The sequence below is a fragment of the Triturus cristatus genome, chromosome 5_2, assembly GCF_964204655.1.
Source record: "Triturus cristatus chromosome 5_2, aTriCri1.1, whole genome shotgun sequence".
Taxonomy (NCBI): Eukaryota; Metazoa; Chordata; class Amphibia; order Caudata; family Salamandridae; genus Triturus; species Triturus cristatus.
Window position 1 is genome coordinate 693,629,718 of NC_140588.1, and position 22,861 is coordinate 693,652,578.

Here is a 22,861-nt window from a genome sequence, read left to right on the forward strand (position 1 = left end):
TCCTGAATAGCCACGGTAAAGCCAAGGAATAGAGAGATAGTGGAACCCTGGAATTGTAATGGGCCTTGATCTGGGGCAGTCTTTCTGTCTTGTAATTAAGCAGGCGTGTGATGATTGGGCATGAGAGAAGGACCTGTGGATGGTCTGGGGCCCAGAGATCTGTAGGCTCGCTCCACTACGAAGGTTGATGTAAATCCACGGTGATTAATTAGAAATTCGAGGTGACGCTCAATGAACATATATGGCCGCCTCACATCCTTGGATTCCACAATATCCATGATGTGAACGTTAGTACGGCGGGAGCTCTCTTTGAGATCTTAGTTTCTAGCTGATACAGTCTTGAGTATGCGCTCCAGTTTTTCCAAGCATTTCACTGTATTTGTTGCTCCATCTACCAGCCTGGAGATATGCTCTTTGAAACCGTCCATTCTAGTGGCCTGACAGCGAAGGTGGTCGCCCATACAATCGAGTCGACTGGCAAGGGCTTCAAATTGGGCGTTGGTTAAACTGAACCGAGGACGGAGTTAAGATACGGATAGCAGCTGCACCACTTGTAGGCTCAGGACTACCATCCCTGTCTGGGTGTCATCTGTGTCTGAATGTGGTCTCTGATGCCGGGTGGGCTTGAATTGCTTAAAGAGCAATTTACATTGTTTGGGATCACCACAACCCAGCATGAGGGTTAAGACGAGGGGGCGCACAGCTATGTAGAAAGGCAGCACGGGGGTACAGCACCAATCTGTAGTGAAGCCAACTGTCTTTTATCCCCTGCCTAGTATATGGTCTGAGGGTATATCTGGGACCTCGTAGTGCTAACCAGTGCGCAATATGTAATAGTCTGGCCTGAAGAGGGCAATGGGCTGGATGTGCCATAGGTGATCCAACAAGGGATAGCACAATAGGCTGCCAGAGGTCTCAACAAGGTAGCGCTGTGTCTTGTTGTGCCAAATGCAGAGGCCAGCAATGTGCTCTCGGACCCTTTCACCTGTTAGTATTGATCTGGATAGGGGGGGACCAGTAGCGTTCCTTAGCGGGCGTTGGCCTATGTAGGTGCTGAGGTATAGTAGATGAAACGTATTAGGCTTATCGTCCCACACTTTGCCACCGAGTCAACTGATGCAGCCTGTGGAAACCGTACCTGGAGCCCAGGAAGTAGGATTGTGCTGCACATACAGGGATGGCCAGTGGAGGCAGTTTGTTATGGCAGTCGAGTCGCGTGAGGCCTAACTTCCCAGGCTGTGTCGTGCTTCATGGAGATGCGGCCGGTGTATGATGATGTGTGAAGCCCAGCAAAGTGATAGTGCTGCTTATGCAGCGAATTGTGTAAGCCCTGCTGTCCCCAGTGTAGAAAGGGCAGCCCACTCACTGGAGAAGCAATTAGTGTTGCATCAGGAGCTTGAGGTAGAAAGGCTCATCCCTTGGTCGCATCGGAGCTTCGTGAGCAATTGTGCTGCACATGCAGGGGTGGCCAGTGAAGGCACTGAGTTGTGGCAGTCGATTTGTGCGAGGCCTAACAGCCTAGGCTGTACTGTACTGTATAGGGGTGCTGCTGGCGCACAATATTGCATGCAATCCAGCAAAGTTTTTGTGCTGCTTATGTGACATAGCACAGCAGCCAAGGCGTCCTCAGTGTAGAAACTGCAGCCCATTGACCAGAGAAGCAATTAGTGCCGCATCAGGAGGTCGCAGCAGCAAGCTTGGCCCCTTGGCCGTGTCAGGGTTTTGTGAGTGGCGTCCTTAGTGATTTCCGCCGATCACGGCTGGGGAGGGTTGCAGACACCGCAAAGGCACAATGTATTCTATCCGCTGTGCAGGGGGAGAGGTGTGCTGCACCAGCGAGGCTTGATGGCCTCAGGCTCACCTGAGGCCCCTATCGCCACGGAGCCTCCTAGGCAGTGCTAGGCCAGCAGTGACCTCCCCCAAGTTTCCAGTTTAGTGCGCCATCCCGGTGCGGTACGAGGCCACAATCTGCATCTCCCCTTCTTCAGAAATGTAATCTCGCCAGCTGGATTGTGATGGATGTGTATAACTGCCGTAAAACTGGTGATGAAGTGGCCGCAATTGCTAGAGCTTCACAGCCGGGTGACAATCTTAGTAGCTGGCATGGCCCAACCCCATAGATAATCACTCTTTTTTTTTTCATGTTGAGCTGTTTTGTACAAGATGTTTTTTTTTCCAATAGGATGCTGTAACTTTCCATATACCGTTTGTTAGTGGCTAGGTATTTATGTTTTAGACAACTGATAATGAGGTTTTTATTGGGAGGATAGGAGACAACAGAGGAAGGATGATTCATGGGAAGAATGGTCTGATCCGCAAAATGTGCATAAAATATCTTTTCAAGGACAGTGAAGTTTACCATCTCACAGGAGTTTATTGAAATCCTATTGGATTGTGTGAACAGAGAATGTGATACTTGTTTTGATTCATAATTCACTATGTTTATATTAGCGTGTGTTCCTAGAGCAGGTTGTCTCATTCTGGAGATGCTTTACCGGGTTTTTTTTAGACTATGCCTGTCTTTATTGCTTTTGAGTCTATTCCCTTTTACTAGATGTCTTCTGATTTATAGCTGAGAATACTTTCCGGCCTAACAGTTTTCTTTTATTTGAAGTGCAAAGGCTTCATGCTAATGCTTTTTATTCCCGCATCAGAACTCTTTATTGGATTTCTGAAGTGTCACTTTATTCCATTCTCAATCTCATTTAGATTAGGGAAATTCCTTTATGGAACACATTTCTTGCATTATCTCTATTTTGGCTTAAAATTTTACTAATGTGTTTTATCTTATTTTGAAATATGAACTAATGGAATATATATATATTTTTTTTAAATAATAACTTGAGGCTTTTATCTTCTGAATAAAAAAAAAAGTAAGTTATCTGAATTATTAATACAACTCTTAAACTCGAAAAAAATCTTTTATTAAATTACAAATGTCAAAAGAATTGTTGATACTGAAGGATTGATGTAAATGATTGCTCCCTTATAACTAGGTTCGTCGACGAACAATGATCCATATGACCATTGCGGGGCTTATTTATTTACTACACCCAGAGGTTAAGATCTAAAATTGGTGATTCACACACGCTGAGGGCTTACCGGCGTTTCTCTGTAGCTGTTGGACTTTTGCTCACAACTAGCCGCACCCGCTCCGCGGGTGCCGCGTCGCAGTTCTGGGCTTGTGTTGCTGTTGGGAGCACGTTTGCTCACAGCCATCAGGAAGGTCTCGAGGAAGCAGGGATTGAGCCTGTACTATCCGCGCCGCCGCAGGGACTCACCTAACCAGGAGCCCCTGCTTTCCGGCACACCTGCTGACCTGCTGCCCCTCCCACCCCTCGCTCAGAGGGTGAAAAGCGTTCGAGCTCCTCACTCCGGTGTGATTCACACACGCTGAGGGCTTACCGGCGTTTCTCTGTAGCTGTTGGACTTTTGCTCACAACTAGCCGCACCCGCTCCGCAGGTGCCGCGTCGCAGTTCTGGGCTTGTGTTGCTGTTGGGAGCACGTTTGCTCACAGCCATCAGGAAGGTCTCGAGGAAGCAGGGATTGAGCCTGTACTATCAGCGCCGCCGCAGGGACTCACCTAACCAGGAGCCCCTGCTTTCCGGCACACCTGCTGACCTGCTGCCCCTCCCACCCCTCGCTCAGAGGGTGAAAAGCGTTCGAGCTCCTCACTCCGGTGTGATTCACACACGCTGAGGGCTTACCGGCGTTTCTCTGTAGCTGTTGGACTTTTGCTCACAACTAGCCGCACCCGCTCCGCGGGTGCCGCGTCGCAGTTCTGGGCTTGTGTTGCTGTTGGGAGCACGTTTGCTCACAGCCATCAGGAAGGTCTCGAGGAAGCAGGGATTGAGCCTGTACTATCAGCGCCGCCGCAGGGACTCACCTAACCAGGAGCCCCTGCTTTCCGGCACACCTGCTGACCTGCTGCCCCTCCCACCCCTCGCTCAGAGGGTGAAAAGCGTTCGAGCTCCTCACTCCGGTGTGATTCACACACGCTGAGGGCTTACCGGCGTTTCTCTGTAGCTGTTGGACTTTTGCTCACAACTAGCCGCACCCGCTCCGCGGGTGCCGCGTCGCAGTTCTGGGCTTGTGTTGCTGTTGGGAGCACGTTTGCTCACAGCCATCAGGAAGGTCTCGAGGAAGCAGGGATTGAGCCTGTACTATCAGCGCCGCCGCAGGGACTCACCTAACCAGGAGCCCCTGCTTTCCGGCACACCTGCTGACCTGCTGCCCCTCCCACCCCTCGCTCAGAGGGTGAAAAGCGTTCGAGCTCCTCACTCCGGTGTGATTCACACACGCTGAGGGCTTACCGGCGTTTCTCTGTAGCTGTTGGACTTTTGCTCACAACTAGCCGCACCCGCTCCGCGGGTGCCGCGTCGCAGTTCTGGGCTTGTGTTGCTGTTGGGAGCACGTTTGCTCACAGCCATCAGGAAGGTCTCGAGGAAGCAGGGATTGAGCCTGTACTATCAGCGCCGCCGCAGGGACTCACCTAACCAGGAGCCCCTGCTTTCCGGCACACCTGCTGACCTGCTGCCCCTCCCACCCCTCGCTCAGAGGGTGAAAAGCGTTCGAGCTCCTCACTCCGGTGTGATTCACACACGCTGAGGGCTTACCGGCGTTTCTCTGTAGCTGTTGGACTTTTGCTCACAACTAGCCGCACCCGCTCCGCGGGTGCCGCGTCGCAGTTCTGGGCTTGTGTTGCTGTTGGGAGCACGTTTGCTCACAGCCATCAGGAAGGTCTCGAGGAAGCAGGGATTGAGTCTGTACTATCAGCGCCGCCGCAGGGACTCACCTAACCAGGAGCCCCTGCTTTCCGGCACACCTGCTGACCTGCTGCCCCTCCCACCCCTCGCTCAGAGGGTGAAAAGCGTTCGAGCTCCTCACTCCGGTGTGATTCACACACGCTGAGGGCTTACCGGCGTTTCTCTGTAGCTGTTGGACTTTTGCTCACAACTAGCCGCACCCGCTCCGCGGGTGCCGCGTCGCAGTTCTGGGCTTGTGTTGCTGTTGGGAGCACATTTGCTCACAGCCATCAGGAAGGTCTCGAGGAAGCAGGGATTGAGCCTGTACTATCAGCGCCGCCGCAGGGACTCACCTAACCAGGAGCCCCTGCTTTCCGGCACACCTGCTGACCTGCTGCCCCTCCCACCCCTCGCTTTACGCCCCCATAAAGGGACGCCCCTTCCCCGCTGTGCGGGAGCACGCGGGAGTATCCGGGAGAAGCCCGGGACAAGGGCGGGACCATCTTTGGCCATCAGTGGCCAGAAGAGGCCGGGCCGGGCCACATCTCTTGGCTCTGCTAAGCGGGTACGAGAAAAACGGGAGTATGGCCACAGGCACTAGAGCTAGTAAATCTAGGAAAGCTGCGGGAAACACAGTCATAGGCACAATGGACCAATTTATATCCCGGGCAGTCTCCATTGTAGAAAAGGAGATAGTTCTAGCTGAACGAAGACTATCCCGGGACTCTATGGGCCTGACACACAAGCGCTCATCTTTGGGCACCCTCGCCCTAGCCCCTAGCCCAGTAAATGTACCACCTACACCACTTGTGGTAGTCGACTCACCGGTCACTGTCGAGAGGGTGAGTCGGATTAGGGTAAGCTCTGAAACGGTAACGACCATTGCACCAGACATTGCTCATGACTCAACACATTTTAACCTACTCGACTCATGCAATCCCTTGCTGGGGGTCCAATACGACGACCCTGAATCTGAGATTAACAACGCCCAAAGCCCTCTTGTTACATCTAACAAGGCTTTACACCTTCCCTTTACAGCTGCACCTACCGAAGTTGGTACCTCCTTAGTAGCGGCTTTAGCGACTGTTCCATCTGGGAAACCAGTTTCAGGTTCTGCAGTACCCAGGAAAAGAAAGCGCCCTGTTAGCCCTTACAGGGGGGGTCCTCTAAAACCACGTAGTAAAATAAGCAGGCACAACGCGACCAAAGGGGGTATCTCTAAAACAACTAATGCTCATACTAGAGTCTCACTACCCAGGGGCCTGGTTTGTCCGCTAGGCACACCTGTCCCGCCAGCGTCTCCTGGCACCACCCCAGTTCCTCAGGTAGCGCACACTGATACTGTCCTCCGACCTCTAGACGTTGAGGGCCTACTTAGGTCTGTGGTGATGCCCCTTGCAGACAAGATTGATTGTCTCACACGGAAATTAGCCACCCTTGAGCAATCAATGTTGGATAACTTCTATGCTGTGAAATCACTGGTTAAATTCCACTCCAAGAGGCAGGGAGAAGACAACGGAGGGTCAAGGTGTGGTACAGTAACACCAGTAACACTAGTACCCTCGGAGTCAATGTCTTGCCATACAGTACCTATACCTGGGAAGGCCCCACAGTTACTGCAACCAAATACAGGTATCAGTCCTGCTCCACAAACTTCTAATCTTATACCTAGTCTGGGCCCCCAAGGAAAAAATCAAATAGTCAAGCAGCAAAGACCTCCAAAGTTAAAGTTAATTTTGCCCCTAACCCAGAGGATATAGCGTCAACCTCCAAGGTAGCTGAAAATACGCCAACCGTGCCGAATGGAAATATAATTGTACCTATTTCCATTTCCGGCAGTCAGGTTGTGCCTAAACCTCTAGCTAAACCCCCAGTTAAATTACCACCGGGCAGGACAAAAATTAGCACACCCAATGCTAGCCTCCCCCCTGGGTGCCAACCGTATGTGGTAATCCTCACGGGGGTCCCGGAGCTTGAAGAGGGTTCTTGCGAGTTGTACTCTGATCTCAAACACAAGACCCTGTCCTGGCTCAGATTAAATAGACCTCTCCCAGGGCATATTGATGGTAGGATAGCCCATGTCCGCCGTGTGGGGTGGATTGGAAATAGACGCAAGGACTTAACCGGGGACTGCGTGCTAATTAACTTCAGTGATCCCAGAGCAGCAGGTATGATCTGCAGTCAGCAGTCGCCACACAATTTTTGCGACATACAAACCAGGGACTTGGGGTATTTCTATCGTCCCCCTCCGTTATCTGGGTTTGAGAAGCCTTTGCCGGATGAGGGCAGAGGTGCATGGTATCCTCACTATCCAACCTTGGATGCCAGAGTAAGGGCAAGGACGCCGACTCAAGTGGCTCCACCCCATGGATGGGGTTGGTGACTCGATAATCAAGTTGCATTAAACGCCCCTCCACCCAAGGCAAATGGGTTGTACACAGCAGTGAGTGTCCCCTCGCCATTAGTTACCCCCCACACGTTCCAGCCAACGTCCTTCACCACCATCTCCTCTCCTTCAGGCAGTCGATCTGAGTCTACTGAGCTCATGGAAGGAGTAGAATACTCGGGGTCCCCGAGCAGGGTTGCTGGATGTGCAGGGCCACTGATTCGTCCTATCCTGAAGGCTATCAGTTGGAATGTGGCCGGCCTGAATAACAAGTTGGACGCCCCGGACTGGGTGGCGCTTACAGAGCCCCACGCCGTCTGTGCCTTTCAAGAAACGTGGTGCGTGGAACCAAGGCACAGAGTAGGATATGCTTCCTTCTCTGTCCCGGCAGGTATACCAGTATCAGGAAGAGGGCGCCCATTTGGAGGTCTTTTAGTCTGGGTCGATATAACATTAGGTTGGCGAGTGTATCACCATCCCCAAAAATCACCAGATTTGATGTGGCTCACTGTAATATGTCCAAATAAAGTTGAGCAGCTGGAGATTTTTAACATTTATACACAAGGGGCTTCTGGGAGGGCCTCGTCACCAACCCTCCTGGCTCTAGAAGCAGCCCTGGGGGAGTGTCGTGGCGACTCATTAATTTTGGTGATGGGGGATCTTAACTGCACATTCGAGCCTTTGATGGCCGACGAATCCTTGGACCTGTTTGACGAAGATTCGAGGAGAGGCGTTCCGCCCCTCGATCTTCCAATTGTCAAAAGGTGGACACCCAGAATCGTCCAACTGAATTCCCTTACACTTGAGTTTGGCTTGAGAGCAGCAAATGGGAGAACACGGTCAGACCCAGAGGGTGCACATACGTATAATAGGGTGGGTCACTCATCTAGGATAGATTATATCCTCTTAAACTTTTCCTTGTGGGCCCACTTGGAGGATATGATAGTCTTGCCTTCCTTGGAAAGTGATCACAATGCACTCTCATTATCCCTAATACATTGGTGGAGGGCCAGTGGCTCACTAATTGGAGCTCCTGCGGCACTCGAGCAGAGGTCATTGGGGGGGGTGGTCCCTTCCAATTGTCTCAGACGTTTAAAATGGGACAAAGTGGCCATTGATGAAGAAAAACTATCTTGCATCAGAGCCGTTATTGCCGCAGCCTCTGAAACCCTGGAAAATCAACCTCCTAGCCCGCATAAGACAGCAGCCATGTTCAGTGAGGTTTCGACAGCGATAGGGGACTTGTTCCTGGTCAAACCAAATCCCAAGGTAAACAAAAACCATGTTAAGCGACAGGGCAAATTAGGCTGGTACTCACAGGCGTGCCGCGCTGGAAAAAGAGCTCTAATCATGGCAGTAAAGAGTGGTGATGCCCTAGCAATAGCTGCTAAACGTAAGTCCTACAAATCCACAATTAATATAGCCAGGAGAGACTGGGAAGACACCTTCTGGCAGGAGCTTCGTGCAGCAAGCATAGAAAAAAATGCAAAAGGTTTTTGGGACCTGTTACGGAAAAAACATAGACCCCTGGACACCGTCATTACATGCAATATAACCGAGGACCAGTGGCACTCACACTTCTCGAAGCTGTATACTGCACCTGCTGCAGAAGCGATGGTCTTCCCTTTACCTCAGATTCTTCAAGGTGCCGGCAGCTATGAGGAGAGTCTATTTTCCAGGAAAGAGGCTGAAATTGCCATAAAATCCCTGGTTCCTCGCAAAGCAGCTGGACCTGATGGCCTACCTGGCGATCTTATCCGCATGGACATAAGCGAATGGGCTATGATGATTGCCTCGCTATTGAACGCAGTCATGGCAGGCGCCCCCCTCCCTGCTTCTTGGATGGCAGCTGAGGTGGTTCCCCTGCACAAGAAAGGTTCAAGAGATGACCCAGCTAATTATAGACCGATTAGCTTAATAGACTGTTCCCAAAAAGTGGCGGGCAAGGTCCTCTTATCTAGGGTCCAGCAGTGGGCTGACGAGAATAAGATACTCTCGGATTTTCAGGCTGGGTTCAGATCCGGGACAGGGACGATAGAACAATCGCTAAGGCTACTTATGATCTACTGGAAGGTCGTCACAATTGGAAAGGGTACCTTATATCTGGCCTTCATCGACCTCCGCACGGCCTTCGATTTGGTGCCTAGAAACAACTTGTGGAAAGTGTTGTGCGACCTGGGTATGCCACCCTACTTGCTTCATTTGATCATGAGATTCCACGAAAATAACTATGCCCAAATACGTTGGGGGTCAAATGGTCAAAAGACCTCAAGAATAGAGGTGAACAGAGGTGTACGACAAGGTTGCGTACTTGCCCCAACCCTGTTCTCCTTATACGTAAATGGAGTGGTGGATTTTTTGACTCCGTCTCCAGCAGATGCACCCCGTCTGGCAGGTCGCCTAATTCCTACCTTACTCTTTGCTGACGATACTTTACTTTTGTCAAAATCTCCGATGGGCCTCCAGCAGCTTCTTTCTGGATTTGACACCTTCTGTAAGCAGCGAGGCCTTTGTATTAATACAGACAAAACTAAGTATCTCATTTTGAATCCCCCACACAAGCTTGGCCCCCCTCCAACATTGGGGCACGTTGCTCTAGAAAGAACTAAAACGTTTGACTATCTGGGCATTCGCTTGGTGGATACAATGAAATGGGACTGCCACTTGACCAAAATGTTGTTGAGCTTAAAAAGAGTGACTGGGGCCCTGTTGAAAGAACAGAGAGCAGCATCTACAAGACCAATAGCGGCAGTAATGGATATTTACTCCGCCAGAGGAGTAAGTGCAGCACTTTACGGGGCGGAGCTCTGGGGGATGTCAAATATGAAAGTGCTAACTCGAGCTGAGAATGCCTTCCAGAGAAGCCTAATGTCTCTCGGTCCTTCTGTTCCCATTTTACCCCTGCAATTGGACATGGGTTGCCGGGCGATTGAAGATCAAGCAAAACTACGCCCCCTGTTACTGTGGGCCCGCATCTGGAGAGTGCCAGAGCTCTCAAGTTATGCGGATGGCCTACGGGAGATAATTAATTGCCCCGGCTGGGCAAAAATAAAATGGCTAAGGGACGTCAAGGCTCTATTTATAAATCTGGGGCTGGAAGAAGCATGGCACCAACAGTCAGCCCCGCCCAAATCCATGCTAAAACAAATTTATTGGACATGGGTGGCAAGTAAAAGGAATTCTTCCTCAACGATCTGCAAATCCACCAGAAATTTTGTGGAGCATAAAGATGTCCCTATCAGAGAACTGTACCTGGACATTGTTACTGCCCCATGGGATAGATCTCTGTATTTCAAATTCAGATTAGGTCTTCTCCCGGTTATGGAACTCACATGTCACTGGAAAATACCACACCAGACTGCGCCATGGTGTCCATTTTGCCCTCAGCGTTATGAATCTGTCCCCCATCTGTTATTCGAGTGCCCCGCCTATAAGGTTCCCCGAATGAAATGGTTAAAACCGATGTGCCTTACTTTGGGCACTAGACATTGTAACGTGGCATTACGAATTTTACTTACAGACACTCGCCCATTCTTCGCATGCGCCACCTCGAAGTATTTAGGTTGGGCATGGCGAATACGGTCAAAAAGACTTAGGCAAATTGTTTAATCATGATTTTAATTCTTTTAGCTAATTTAAATAATTTTCTTTTTAGACAAATGTAGAAAAAATGTTGAATTTTAGAATATCTAGGGTTTTTTATGTTTTCTATTTAGTAAATGCTCTAAATGACCTTTAATGTATGTACGCTTTTTAAGATATTTTATGTCGAAATAAAGCCTATTTGACTTGACTTGACTTAAAATTCCCTCTCCTATCACGTGGTAGCAATGGAACAGTTTGTGTCACAGGAGAGAAAGGAGCAGATTTAAAGTGCCAAAACTCTAAATTGCCCATGTCCCTTAAATCCAAAGCCCAAACTGGAAGACTGCAGGAGTCACGTTTTTTCACATCACAAATCTGCTGCTTTGCTTTAACTTCAAGGCCAGTTACTAATCTTAAAGCTAAGGAGAAAAGCAAGCCATTTTTACCTGGTACACGCCGATAGCAATCAAGTCTCTGGCTGCTGGTTAAATTGTTCACTGTAGAGCTAAATTCTGTCAATCTTTCTCGAAATTTACAGAATTTTAGAAATCACCATACTCCCCCATAGTACATTGTAATGTAATTTCCCTTTAAATGCTGAAAAGGCTTTGGTTATCCCTGCTGTCTGTGATAACACAATGGACATTAGGGTCTATAAGAGGAATTTGTTACTTTCTTCGCTTTTCTTCTTGAATCTTGGCTGCCTCTCGACTGAAATGAGCCCTTAACAAGCACCTACGTTCCCTAGAATGCACTCTCCTCCAGTGAACATGTCTATGTGGCAGTGCAGGTGCACTCAGTAGAGGGCTAGAATGCTGGGAATTGGAATATACCCGGTGGTTAATCAAAACTCTTGATATATGGTTCAGAATCCAGTGGTCCGTTTCCACCTGTGGCCTCTAACAGCATCCTTGCCCCACCTCGTCAGAGAATGTGGTAGGGGTCAGTGAGGTGTATTAACCACCTGCCCCAGTCCCACTTGGTGACTCCAGTTTTTTATTGGTGTCAAGCCGCTGGTGCTCCAGGCAGAAGCGCCTAGGGGATTAGCTCTTTATCAAGAGGTGGAGCTGACCCTGGGAGGCTATTGTTTTGCTGGGCTGGTGACATTCCAGACTTCTGGGCTGTGAAATCGTCTGCCTGGAAATCAATAACCGCCTTAGGCAATAGGATGTGAAGGCCAATCCGCATATCATTGCAAACTGTGTTCTGTTGCTGTGCAAAGATAAAGCAATCATTCCACTTCTTCAGAGTGGTTGAACGTCTAGTCTAAGTTTTGTGTATGTCTTTTTTTTATTCATCCATTGCACTTTAAAGCAAAAAATGTTTGGGGCAGGGAAGTAAAGAGGGGTGAGCCCTGATGCCCACATAGAGGAGCCGCCCCTGGTTTGCTTCTCAAAATCTCACTTGTCTGTATTTGAACTTAAATAGCTTGAACTTGAGTAGAAACTAATGGGGTGGGCAATGACAGCATAGCTATCACACATCGAAGCTAAGTGCTGAGCTATCCATGCATAGGTGGCTACCTGCATGATTTTGTGGCCATTGTGAGAAGGCCTTGATGAAATAGCACTTCAAACCTAACTACTGGGGAAATGGAGATCCTTGAAGACCTCTCTGGAGCAGGGGGAAAGAGAAGGCACTGGAAGACATGGGAGCTCTGACACCTGAGCTGCACTCAGGGAAGCATAACCGAATCGATGTAAGATTCGCTTAGGGTGGATCCATCTACTATGAAACAAAGAAAGAAGAACATGGGGTGGCATGTTTCCTTTCGCTCTTGGTCAGGAACAGTTCAATCCAGATGAGAAATAGAAGGTCCACAAACATTGCTTTGTATATACTGTGATGACCATCCACCTATGTCGTTAGGAAGGGCACAACATCCATTGCACCTGACCAGTAACGCTGCAGTATTTGATACGTTTTAGGTGGAGGGCCTGAAAGCCTGAGTCTCCATGCAGAGGTGACTTGCCGCACAATTAACAGTGCCATGGTTTATCCTAGAATGGAGCTTTATGGAACAACTCTGAGGATAATCCTTACCCTCCAACCACCTACCCACAGCAGTGTAGTTTGAAAACCATACCTCTTCTTGGAGAACCTCCATTCAAAGAATATGCTACCCCAGACTTTGTGTAAGCCAATTGAGCTTTGGACTCAGTTAGATTTGACTTAACTCTTGGAGCATTGTAGCTATGCTGAGTACCTGCAGAACGCTTAAAATAGACTTGGTTCTCACCAACCCCACTGGGGATAGTTCAAGAGGTTTGTATAGTATAGAGACCACATCAGACTTGCCAGAAACTCTGCATAGTAAATTTATACATGTAGATGGGACATCCCACATCAACCAGCAAATGCAGCTAAAGTTAGATTTGACAGGTTTTCATTTAACACCAGCTTGGACCTTAAACGATACAATACTACTCTCGCTAAATTGTGTAGAATAAAAGCAAAGGCAAGTATTAAAAATGTGAATGGATAGTAAATACCTGCCATTTTAAGGGCTACAGTGGCTTGCATGTGATTTTTCCTGATCTGCTAGAAATGCAAACCAACCAATCCCCACATAACAGTTCAAATGGCTGTGATGGTGAGTGAAGCCTTCTTAGAGTGGATATTCAGGGGCAGGGCACACAGGTCGCTAGAATAGTGTCCCTAGAATCAGAAATGTCCTCTGATGAATGACGAAAACTCAGGGTTTATACACTGTTTCCCTTTAGAAATGTGTCTGTGAGCCTTGTCATCTCCCCCACGCAACATGTCATGCAAAGACTGTAAATATGATACAAGAAAAGTGGTGCACAGATTGTATACATGACAAAAGTAAGCTTTCACATAATATACAGGAAATAACACATTATTGAGAAGCTTATATTCTTATCTTCGGTTCAAAGGCTTTATGCCCAATAAAAATATACACCCACAGTTAATTTTCATTTGTATACAGCCATTTTATGCTACTTCAAGATAGAACCGGGCTCACAAGCCATGGATCATAAACGGTGACAAATCATGGAAGACTGCTGTCTTCGCTGAGTGCCAAGAGGTCAACTAATTATTAAACGCGTTGCTAATAAAAAAAAGTTTTAAGTAAATCTTCCCTTTTATCATGAAAAACAGTGTTATTAATAATGATTATTTCAGTGAAAAAAACACAATACCCCATTGGAATGCCTTTGCCAGTAATAAGGACAAAAAACAGGAAATTAGCCATTGATTCAGTTGATTGATTTTGACATGTGCACACTAGACAATAACACCCATCAGAACTGTTCTTGGGTTGCTAACCCCATAGGTAGGACATGGTCTAAATGTTGAGTTTGACTTATGATACCCAGGCATTGTGTGTGGAATGGTGCAAGCACGTGTATGTTCACATTGTAATTACTTAATTGCTGTACTGCAACTGCTGGTAAGGTCTCAGGTCCAAGTTTAAAAACTAATGAATTGGATAGTAGATTTGGCCAAAAAAGATGGAACTTCTAAAACAAACCGCATACATGTAATGGATCATCCTTGATGATTTGTGAATTCCAGATCTACAACTTCTCTAGTACAGGCCTTCGTCCTTTAGAGTGTTATACAGCCCGGTATGTCCTCACTGTACGTTTTGGGTATAGACTTAGTCAAGGCTATCGAGATCTACAGAAAGCATTTCCAAAGAAACAATACTACCCCATATGAATTGTCTCTTTGAAAATCAAAATCTCAAAGGGGCAAGTCACTGTACACATGCAAAGTGATTTATTTGATTAACAGTAGTGTTCCTGTGTTGTGAAGGTAGCATGTCAAGGTAAAGACATCAGAAATATGGGGGCCACTCCTCAAAGGCATTTTGGAGTATGTAAAGTAGTGTTCCCGTGTAACTCTATTACATAATCTTACATGCCTTTGTACTCCTGCAGTACTAGTTCTTGTATAAATAAATTGATTTTTGAAACGGCTTTCTTGATTACAACAATAAACACAAATACAAAATGAAAAAGGCTATACAAAAATATTTTCACCCAGTGGATCCCACCAATCGAGGATTTTCCTCAAGTATGCTGGTTCTGGATTCAAGCAGGAGTGTGGCACAGGCAGGGTAGGTCAGAAATTATTTTGATAGTGTGTGTTGGTTTTGAGTCTTGTTTTGCACTTAACAATTTTAATATTAATGTTTGTGATCAAGATTTTTGAAAGTTTTAATTGTATGTAGAAAGTTTGAAAAGCTGATGCAAAGCCATCCCCCGAACTTAGTTTATGCTGGGAATGGCCATCATAAAAGCTATGCAACATCTTGTGTTATGTTATTTGCAGCTTCAATAGGGCTGCAAGATAGAAACTTAGACACTGAATGGGTAAATTCATTCTGCATCTACTTCTGATTGAACTCATTTTCTTCGGCATATGCGGTCTACTACATTTCTATCCTGCTTTTCCTTAGTAATTTGTTTTGTGGTGCAGTGTTTTATGCAGCATTACTAGTTTTTCTTTATTGATTATATACTAAGGTATACAGTTGACTATTCTAATTGTGGCTTGGTTTTCTCCTAATGTTAAACATGCTGCTGCTACCGTTTAACCTTCAGTAATTTCCATTGAAGATACTTGAGAAACATCAAATTCGATTTTAAGCGAATATCTCCCTTATCCAGACTTAAAGTGGAGCTATTTGCTTTAGTAATACAAAGGGAGTCATTAAACCTAAAAGGTTGTGACAGACAGTAGGGCCATAACTAGTGTTATTAGAAAGGTGTTTAAAAATGGATTCACGAGCTATTATGTATTTGATTGATTTGGTTAAATTACTGTATTGTGAGCTTGGTGCAATTATTAATTTACTATTTAAATTACATTTCAGTGATCTATCTTTTATGCAAGGTTTCTTACCTGGTTAATCATTTTTTCATTAAATGCAATTTCCTTTAAAACTCGGTGAAATTCATACACTTTAGAGGCAAATTTGTTTTATACTTGCACTATTTTGTATTTGTTGATAGTTATTTAATAATTCTTTCTTACACAAGGCACATTTTAGAGACCTGCTTAGAATTTTCTAATTTGAAGTTTCTTATTTGTTTGTGTGGGAATTAATATTGTATGGTGAAGGAATGGAGTAAGAAATTAATTTTTTGAACCTGTGACATTAAACTGATTTGGTAAACTTAGACCTCTCTTGCTCCTTCTTTACAAAGTAAGTGAAGATTTCTATATAGGTGATGCTTAATATAGAAGATGAGTGATGTCTCGTAGTTCACTATACTGTAGAGTGGCTGATATATCGTATACCTATCTGCTATTAAACTCATTCAAAATATTTGGGGCTTACAGTAGATGTGAAAGGGTTATTTATACATATTTCTTTGCTTGCAGAAGCAGAGGAAACCCTTCTTATCGACATATCGACAAACAGTGAGTATGGGCGGTTCTTCTGATTTCTTCCTTGGGTGAACAGTTTTTCCATCCCCTTATTTTTTTGTCACATTTCTGCCTTAACCCTGGTTATTGCATATTTTCTTGCTACTGTTTCAGTACAGCAGTTGTTTTCCCTTCCTGTCAAAAATCCCTGCTCTCTCTTGATCTTGTTTCTTTTTTCCCTACTGATTTAACTTCACCTCCCAACCACCCCGGCTTGTTCTCCTTCAACAATTCCTCCACCCACAACTGCTTGTTGTGGCTCAGCCCCCTTCCTACAGTATGGTGACTGCTTAGTTATTGTTTAAGAACATTACTTGTTTGCTTACACTATTTACTGCTGTCATACTGCATTGGTTAAGTATGCCATGCATCTTTCCGTTTAGGACTGGTTTGAGCTGTACAAACAAACACTGCAATGGTTGGCAATTATTTACTTTCTATAGTTGCGTCTCCCATTTCTCTCAGCACAATTCGAGATGAGTATAACTTGCTGCAGTTGTTTTTTTGATCTTGTAATTGTTAATTTGGTAAGGGATTATGAGCTACCCGAAAGGATGCCTACTTAATTTATAAGATTCTGTGGTCCTAGCCTTATCTGCCTAATGGCGTTTCTACAGATAACAAGCAACCCGCTTCATAATGTGCAGATGCAAAAATTATTTCTAGCTCGAATGGTTCAAACATTATTAAAATGCCGCACATGGAGTGCTACGCAGCACCTTAAATAAATGTAATTAATTACTCTGAATCCGTAATTTCTTTTCCTCCAGAAGAGGTTTGGGTCAAGGAAGTAGACCCAAATTAGATGAATTTTGTGAACCAGTTTGACACAACTGATAATTAATTTGCAATGCAGATGTTAATGTAGAATTATAACCTAGTAATTGAGATATTTACAATAGTATAAAGACTACCATTAAAAACAAAGACAGTCATGAACAGGTAAAGAAAACTGATATAGAAGGCATGAGTAATCATGACAAAAGGATATGGGGAGATGGGTCTCAGTTTTCAATATAAAGGATCCAGGTATAATTTATGAATACAATCAGTATTTGTTAAAATGTTAATTTATAAATGTTCTGTCCAAAGGAGAGTTTTCACATGTGCTAGCGCTGGTGGGAGTAGAGATCCAGGATTAGATTTGATTTTTTTTTTTTATTGATTTTTTTACCCAAGCCTTTTAGAGCTCTATTGATTTATAAATTGATCATTATGGCAGTAGCATTATCTTTATTAAAAAGAATTGCTTTTTCTGTGACCTATATTCTGGTAGCACTTTTGTTTGCCTCAAGTTTGATAGCTTCCTACAGTCCAAACACATTGAACCATTTCTGCCCTGTAGTCTTGACATTTCCAACAATTTCCAGATGGTTAATTTGTATATTGTTTTGCATTTTAGAGTGTGTCCTTTAGGCACAAAGTAGTATTATCTGTTGTCTATTAACTCTTTGAAGATGGACCGGTCGAACCAACTAGGATAGGCAAACATGAGTCACAGAGGTGCCTTACCCATACGACGCTGCATACCCTCCCTAGTGTAAATGTGTTGTGTTCTTACATGAAGTAGACGCTGATAGCCATGTAAGTTCTTTAGTACCTTTATTCCAGTTGTACAGCACGGAAGTTTACTGGTACATCCAACAGGTAGTACAGGTAACAGGTTAAGGTAAAGTAGGTTAGCCCAGTAGTCTGTCCTTGGTACTATGCCACAGCAAACCCCACCAGGAGCAGCCTCCCTGCTGCTCAGCCCATCTGTAACTGTCATATCTCACTCAGTCAGACTCCCAACATTCCACGCATCATAGCTTCACCAACATTCTACTCCAAACACACACAGTGGCTGAACAGCAGGTGAACTGGAAAACTCCAAGATATGAAAATACTATGCAGGGCATAACAAAATGGATATTTTCTTCCATGCCCGTCCCCTAGTTTATGCCTGTGTTACACCCCAGTTCCTATGCCATATCTGGAACCCGAGACAACAGGGTCTAAACATCATGATATCTCTGTACATTGTTTATGCTCCCCGATGACGAATCATCAGTATATACAGTTGCTATGTACCATTACTGGATGTATACCCTGATATGAGTATTTGAAAGTTATGTATGATGTACAATGCGTGAAATATGAAAATGGCAATAAAAATAAGTTTTAAAAAAAACTCTTTGAAGATGGACACTTTTGTTTGCCATGTGTGATGTAATTTTCCAGGTTTTATCTGATAGATTGTCAGTACAAAGGAAATAATTTGCCCAGATTTATAATGTTCCCAGTGTGTTATGAAACATCTGTGTAAAGAAAGCATATACACTGCAAGTTCTCTAGTAGCACCAGCAACCGGCTTGTAAGGGAATCAATGATCAAAAAAAGTGGAAAACTGCAGTTTTTCTGGGGTTCCCTGAATTGCAAATGGTTGAGTATTTTTTTGAAGATACTGAGGAAGATTCTTCCAAAAATTGTGGTCAGTATTGAAAGGGAACAACTATCATGGAGTTTTGATCTACATACTGCCACATAATTTAGATAGAGGTGTGCAGTTCCCCTGTGGGTATGATTTGTTGAAGTGCGGTCTTTAAAAAAAAATATGCACAGTAATTTATCATGTAAAGATATGAATTTTGTAGGCGTTTATTAAAAAAACACAAAAAAACTTGAATTCCCTTAGTCTAGTCAGGAGACACTGAGTGGTGTAATAGTAGAAGCTTTTCTCATGGACGAGAGCATGTAATGTAAAATGTAATGTAAAAAGAATTTATAAAGCGCGGCTAACACCAGACGGTTTCTTGGCGCTGGAAGCAAAGAGAGAAGAAAACAAACAGCCCAAGGGGCTAAGGAGATTAGTTATAGGCTATGCGAAACAGGTGGGTTTTTAGGAGAGACCTAAAGTGGGTTAGGGGGGAGGCCAGTCTTAAACTTAGTGGAAGGGCGTTCCAAAAGGAAGGGGCAAGGAAAGAGAACCTTAGTCCTCCCTGTTTTTTACGTTTGAAGGTTGGGATCTGGAGTAGAGCCAGGTGGGCGGAACGGAGGTTGCGAGAAGGAACATATGGGTGCAAAAGTGAAGAGATGAACAAGGGTCCTGTACCAACAAGGGACTTAAAAATAACGCAGCCCAGTTTGAATTTACACCGCTCAGTGACAGGGAGCCAGTGAAGAGATTTTAAAAGGGGGCGTACGTGTTGGTGTTTGGGTTGGTGATGAATGAGCCGTGCTGCCTGGTTCTGGACCAGTTGAAGCTTCTTTGATTGGTATGCCGGTATGCCAACATAAAGAGAGTTGGCATAGTCTATCCTGGAGATGACTAACGCCAGTAATGCCAGGGTGAGGGCTTCGGTGGTCAGGAAGCGGGCAATCTTACGGATTTTTCTCAACTGGAAAAAGCTGGAGGACACCACCGCACTAATCTGGGATTTCATCGAGAGATCATTACTAATGATGATCCCAAGGCTCTTCACTGAGCTGACGGGATTAGGGGGGGTGCCCAGCCTTATGGGCCAAAAGGTGGAGTTCCAGGGGTTGATTGTACCCCCGACAAGCAGAAGTTCTGTCTTGTCGGGTTCAATTGGCCGCACACTGCTCGTCACACCAGCAAGTTGCCCCAAGGAACTGTGGTCAATGTAGTGGCGACGGCGAGTATGCCTATGCCACGGTGTGTATGGAAAAGTATGTATCGCATTAGCCATCCCTGGACACGTGTTTCGAGGTAGTTGCCTCTTGTCAGCAGGGAGCAGGTAAGTGTAAAGGGGTGCCGCGTGGACTGCCAAAAATTAAAAACAGGTAGAGTACCTCTCATGGCGCGCAGGTGCTGATCCAGGACTCGTCAGTCCGGTGGCTCAAGGGAGCCGTAATATATCAAGTTCAATTGGCCGCACACTGCTCGTCACACCAGCAAGTTGCCCCAAGGAACTGTGGTCAATGTAGTGGCGACGGCGAGTACGCCTATGCCACGGTGTGTATGGAAAAGTATGTGTCGCATTAGCCATCCCTGGACACGTGTTTCGAGGTAGTTGCCTCTCGTCAGCAGGGAGCAGGTAAGTGTAAAGGGGTGCCGCGTGGACTGCCAAAAATTAAAAACAGGTAGAGTACCTCTCATGGCGAGCAGGTGCTGATCCAGGACTCGTCAGTCCGGTGGCTCAAGGGAGCCGTAATATATCAAGTTCAATTGGCCGCACACTGCTCGTCACACCAGCAAGTTGCCCCAAGGAACTGTGGTCAATGTAGTGGCGACGGCGAGTACGCCTATGCCACGATGTGTATGGAAAAGTATGTGTTGCATTAGCCATCCCTGGACACGTGTTTCGAGGTAGTTGCCTCTCGGGAGCAGGTAAGTGTAAAGGGGTGCCGCGTGGACTGCCAAAAATTAAAAACAGGTAGAGTACCTCTCATGGCGTGCAGGTGCTGATCCAGGACTCGTCAGACCGGTGGCTCAAGGGAGCCGTAATATATCAAGTTCAATTGCCGCACACTGCTCGTCACACCAGCAAGTTGCCCCAAGGAACTGTGGTCAATGTAGTGGCGACGGCGAGTACGCCTATGCCACGGTGTGTATGGAAAAGTATGTGTCGCATTAGCCATCCCTGGACACGTGTTTCGAGGTAGTTGCCTCTCGTCAGCAGGGAGCAGGTAAGTGTAAAGGGGTGCCGCGTGGACTGCCAAAAATTAAAAACAGGTAGAGTACCTCTCAGGGCGCGCAGGTGCTGATCCAGGACTCGTCAGTCCGGTGGCTCAAGGGAGCCGTAATATATCAAGTTCAATTGGCCTTCTGTCTTGTCGGGGTTAAGTTTTAAATGATTCGCCCCCATCCAGTCACTGATGTGACAAAGAGTAGTTTGAAAACTGTCAATAGACTGGGCCGTGGAGTTAATATCGAAGACCAGCTGAATGTCATCCGCATAATTAAACGCAGTGATACAGCTGCCTCGTAAAGAGCGAATAAGGGGGGTAAGGTATAAATTAAAAAGAAGAGGAGATAAGGAGGAGCCCTGCGGGACGCCACAAGTTAGCTCAACCTCGTCCGCGGAAAACAGAGAGCCGAACCGCCTGATGGCGGTTGCTCAAGAAGGAGCGGACCCAGGCCAAGGCAGAGCCCTGGATGCCGGCCTCCTCGACACGGCCGACCAGAATATCATGGTCGACCGTATCAAAGGCGGCCGACAAATCCAGGAGCACCAAGACCTGGCTGATGTTAGAGTCCGCTCCTCTCCGCAGTTCCTCCATGACTGAAAGTATAACAGATTCCGTGGAGTGATTGGATCTGAAACCAGCCTGTTGAGAGTCGAGGAACTGGGAGTCCTCGATAAAGGTACTCAAAGTATTAGTCACGTGGGCCTCAAGGACTTTGCTAAGGTAAGGAAGGAGGGAAATGGGGCGGAAATTACTCATAATTGTGGGGTCTGCTGTGGGTTTTTTAAGAATGGGTGTGACCTCGGCACGTTTGAATGACCCGGGAACAGTGCCAGAGGAAAGAGAGTTGTTCAACAGTGCCAGAGGGGGAGAGGGGCAGACTGTGAAGGCCTCGCAGAGGACTAAGGGGGGGCAACAGTCAGTAGGGGATCCAGAGGCAACCTTCTTAAGGAGGGCTGGGAACTCTGTCTCCGAGATTAAAGGGATCTGGGTCAACTGCCTAGGATTGAGGAAAGGCAGGGTGGATACGGGCCCATGGTGGTGAGAAGGGGCTGAAGATAGAATACTGTTCTTAATGTTAGCTATCTTCTCCATAAAAAAAAGATTTAGGGAGTCGCAGAGTGCCCGGGAGGGAAGGGGTTTAGGGGTAATCCTGTCTGGGTTTGACAACTTCCTCGACAATAGAAAAGATGTCCTTGGTTTTAGTGGCAGAGCTGGAAATCTTATTTGAGAAATAGGTGGATTTAGTTCGCAGGACTGCCAATTTATAATCTTTAAGCAAGGTAGCGAAGCGTAGTTTCATGTCGGGGGCATAGCCACGTCGCCACTGGCGCTCAGCCTGCCTAAGGCCCAACTTCAAGGCTTTAAGGTCATCCGTAAACCATTTTTGGGCGTCATGCAGACGTCTAAGTTTTATTTGTCTGAGTGGAACCACGATGTCACTAGCTGACTCCAGCCAGTGTGTGAGAGCAGAGGCTTGGGTGTCAATAGACCCCAGACTGGAAGGGATGAAGGTTTTGAGTAAGGTGGCAAAGTCGTTGAGATTAGCCTTGTTCCAATTCTGGGCCGAGAGGTTACCTTCCTTGGGTCTGCTAAGGCTGGGGATAACCGTAATAGAGAAGGAAATTATAAAATGGTCTGACCAGGGGCAGGGTGAAGTGAGCGGGGTAGAGATGTCCAGGTTGGATGTCCAAACCTGATCCAGAATGTGACCCTTAATGTGGGTAGCCTGCCTTTATATGTGTTATACAATTCATGCTGGACAGGAGATCGGTAAATGATATGGAACAGGCATTCTCCTTTGCGTCGGAAGGCAAATAATTAAAATCGCCTAAAACCAGGATTTTAGAATTGTTGATAAGTTGAGATAGCATATCGCCAAACAGCAGAGGAAAATTCGGCATAGGTTGGGGGGGGGGGGGGGGGGGGGCGGTAAGCTGACACACAAATAAGTGGGGTGGTGGAGGATTCCAGTCTCACCGCGAGATAGTCGACCGAGGGGATGCCGACTAAGGTCAAGGCGGAGAACCGAATAGGGTTTTTGATAATTGCTGCTACCCCGCCTCCCGGCCTCCCGGAGGCTCTATTTACCTGGAGGATGTAGTAACCAGT

The 22,861-nt window shown here is 46.4% G+C and overlaps 1 protein-coding gene across 3 annotated transcripts in view; it reads left to right on the top strand.

Annotated features, from left to right (window-relative positions):
• OCRL (OCRL inositol polyphosphate-5-phosphatase) overlaps positions 1 to 22,861 on the top strand; it is a 566,508-nt gene that overhangs the window by 65,835 nt on the left and 477,812 nt on the right. For 2 of the 3 annotated variants that reach the window (XM_085607761.1, XM_085607762.1), the window contains exon 4: positions 16,076 to 16,114. The exons of the other annotated variant lie outside the window; for it this stretch is intronic. In XM_085607761.1, the coding sequence (XP_085463887.1) occupies positions 16,076 to 16,114 (39 nt within the window). The remainder of the gene's footprint in view (positions 1 to 16,075; positions 16,115 to 22,861) is intronic. 3 annotated transcript variants of the gene reach the window in all.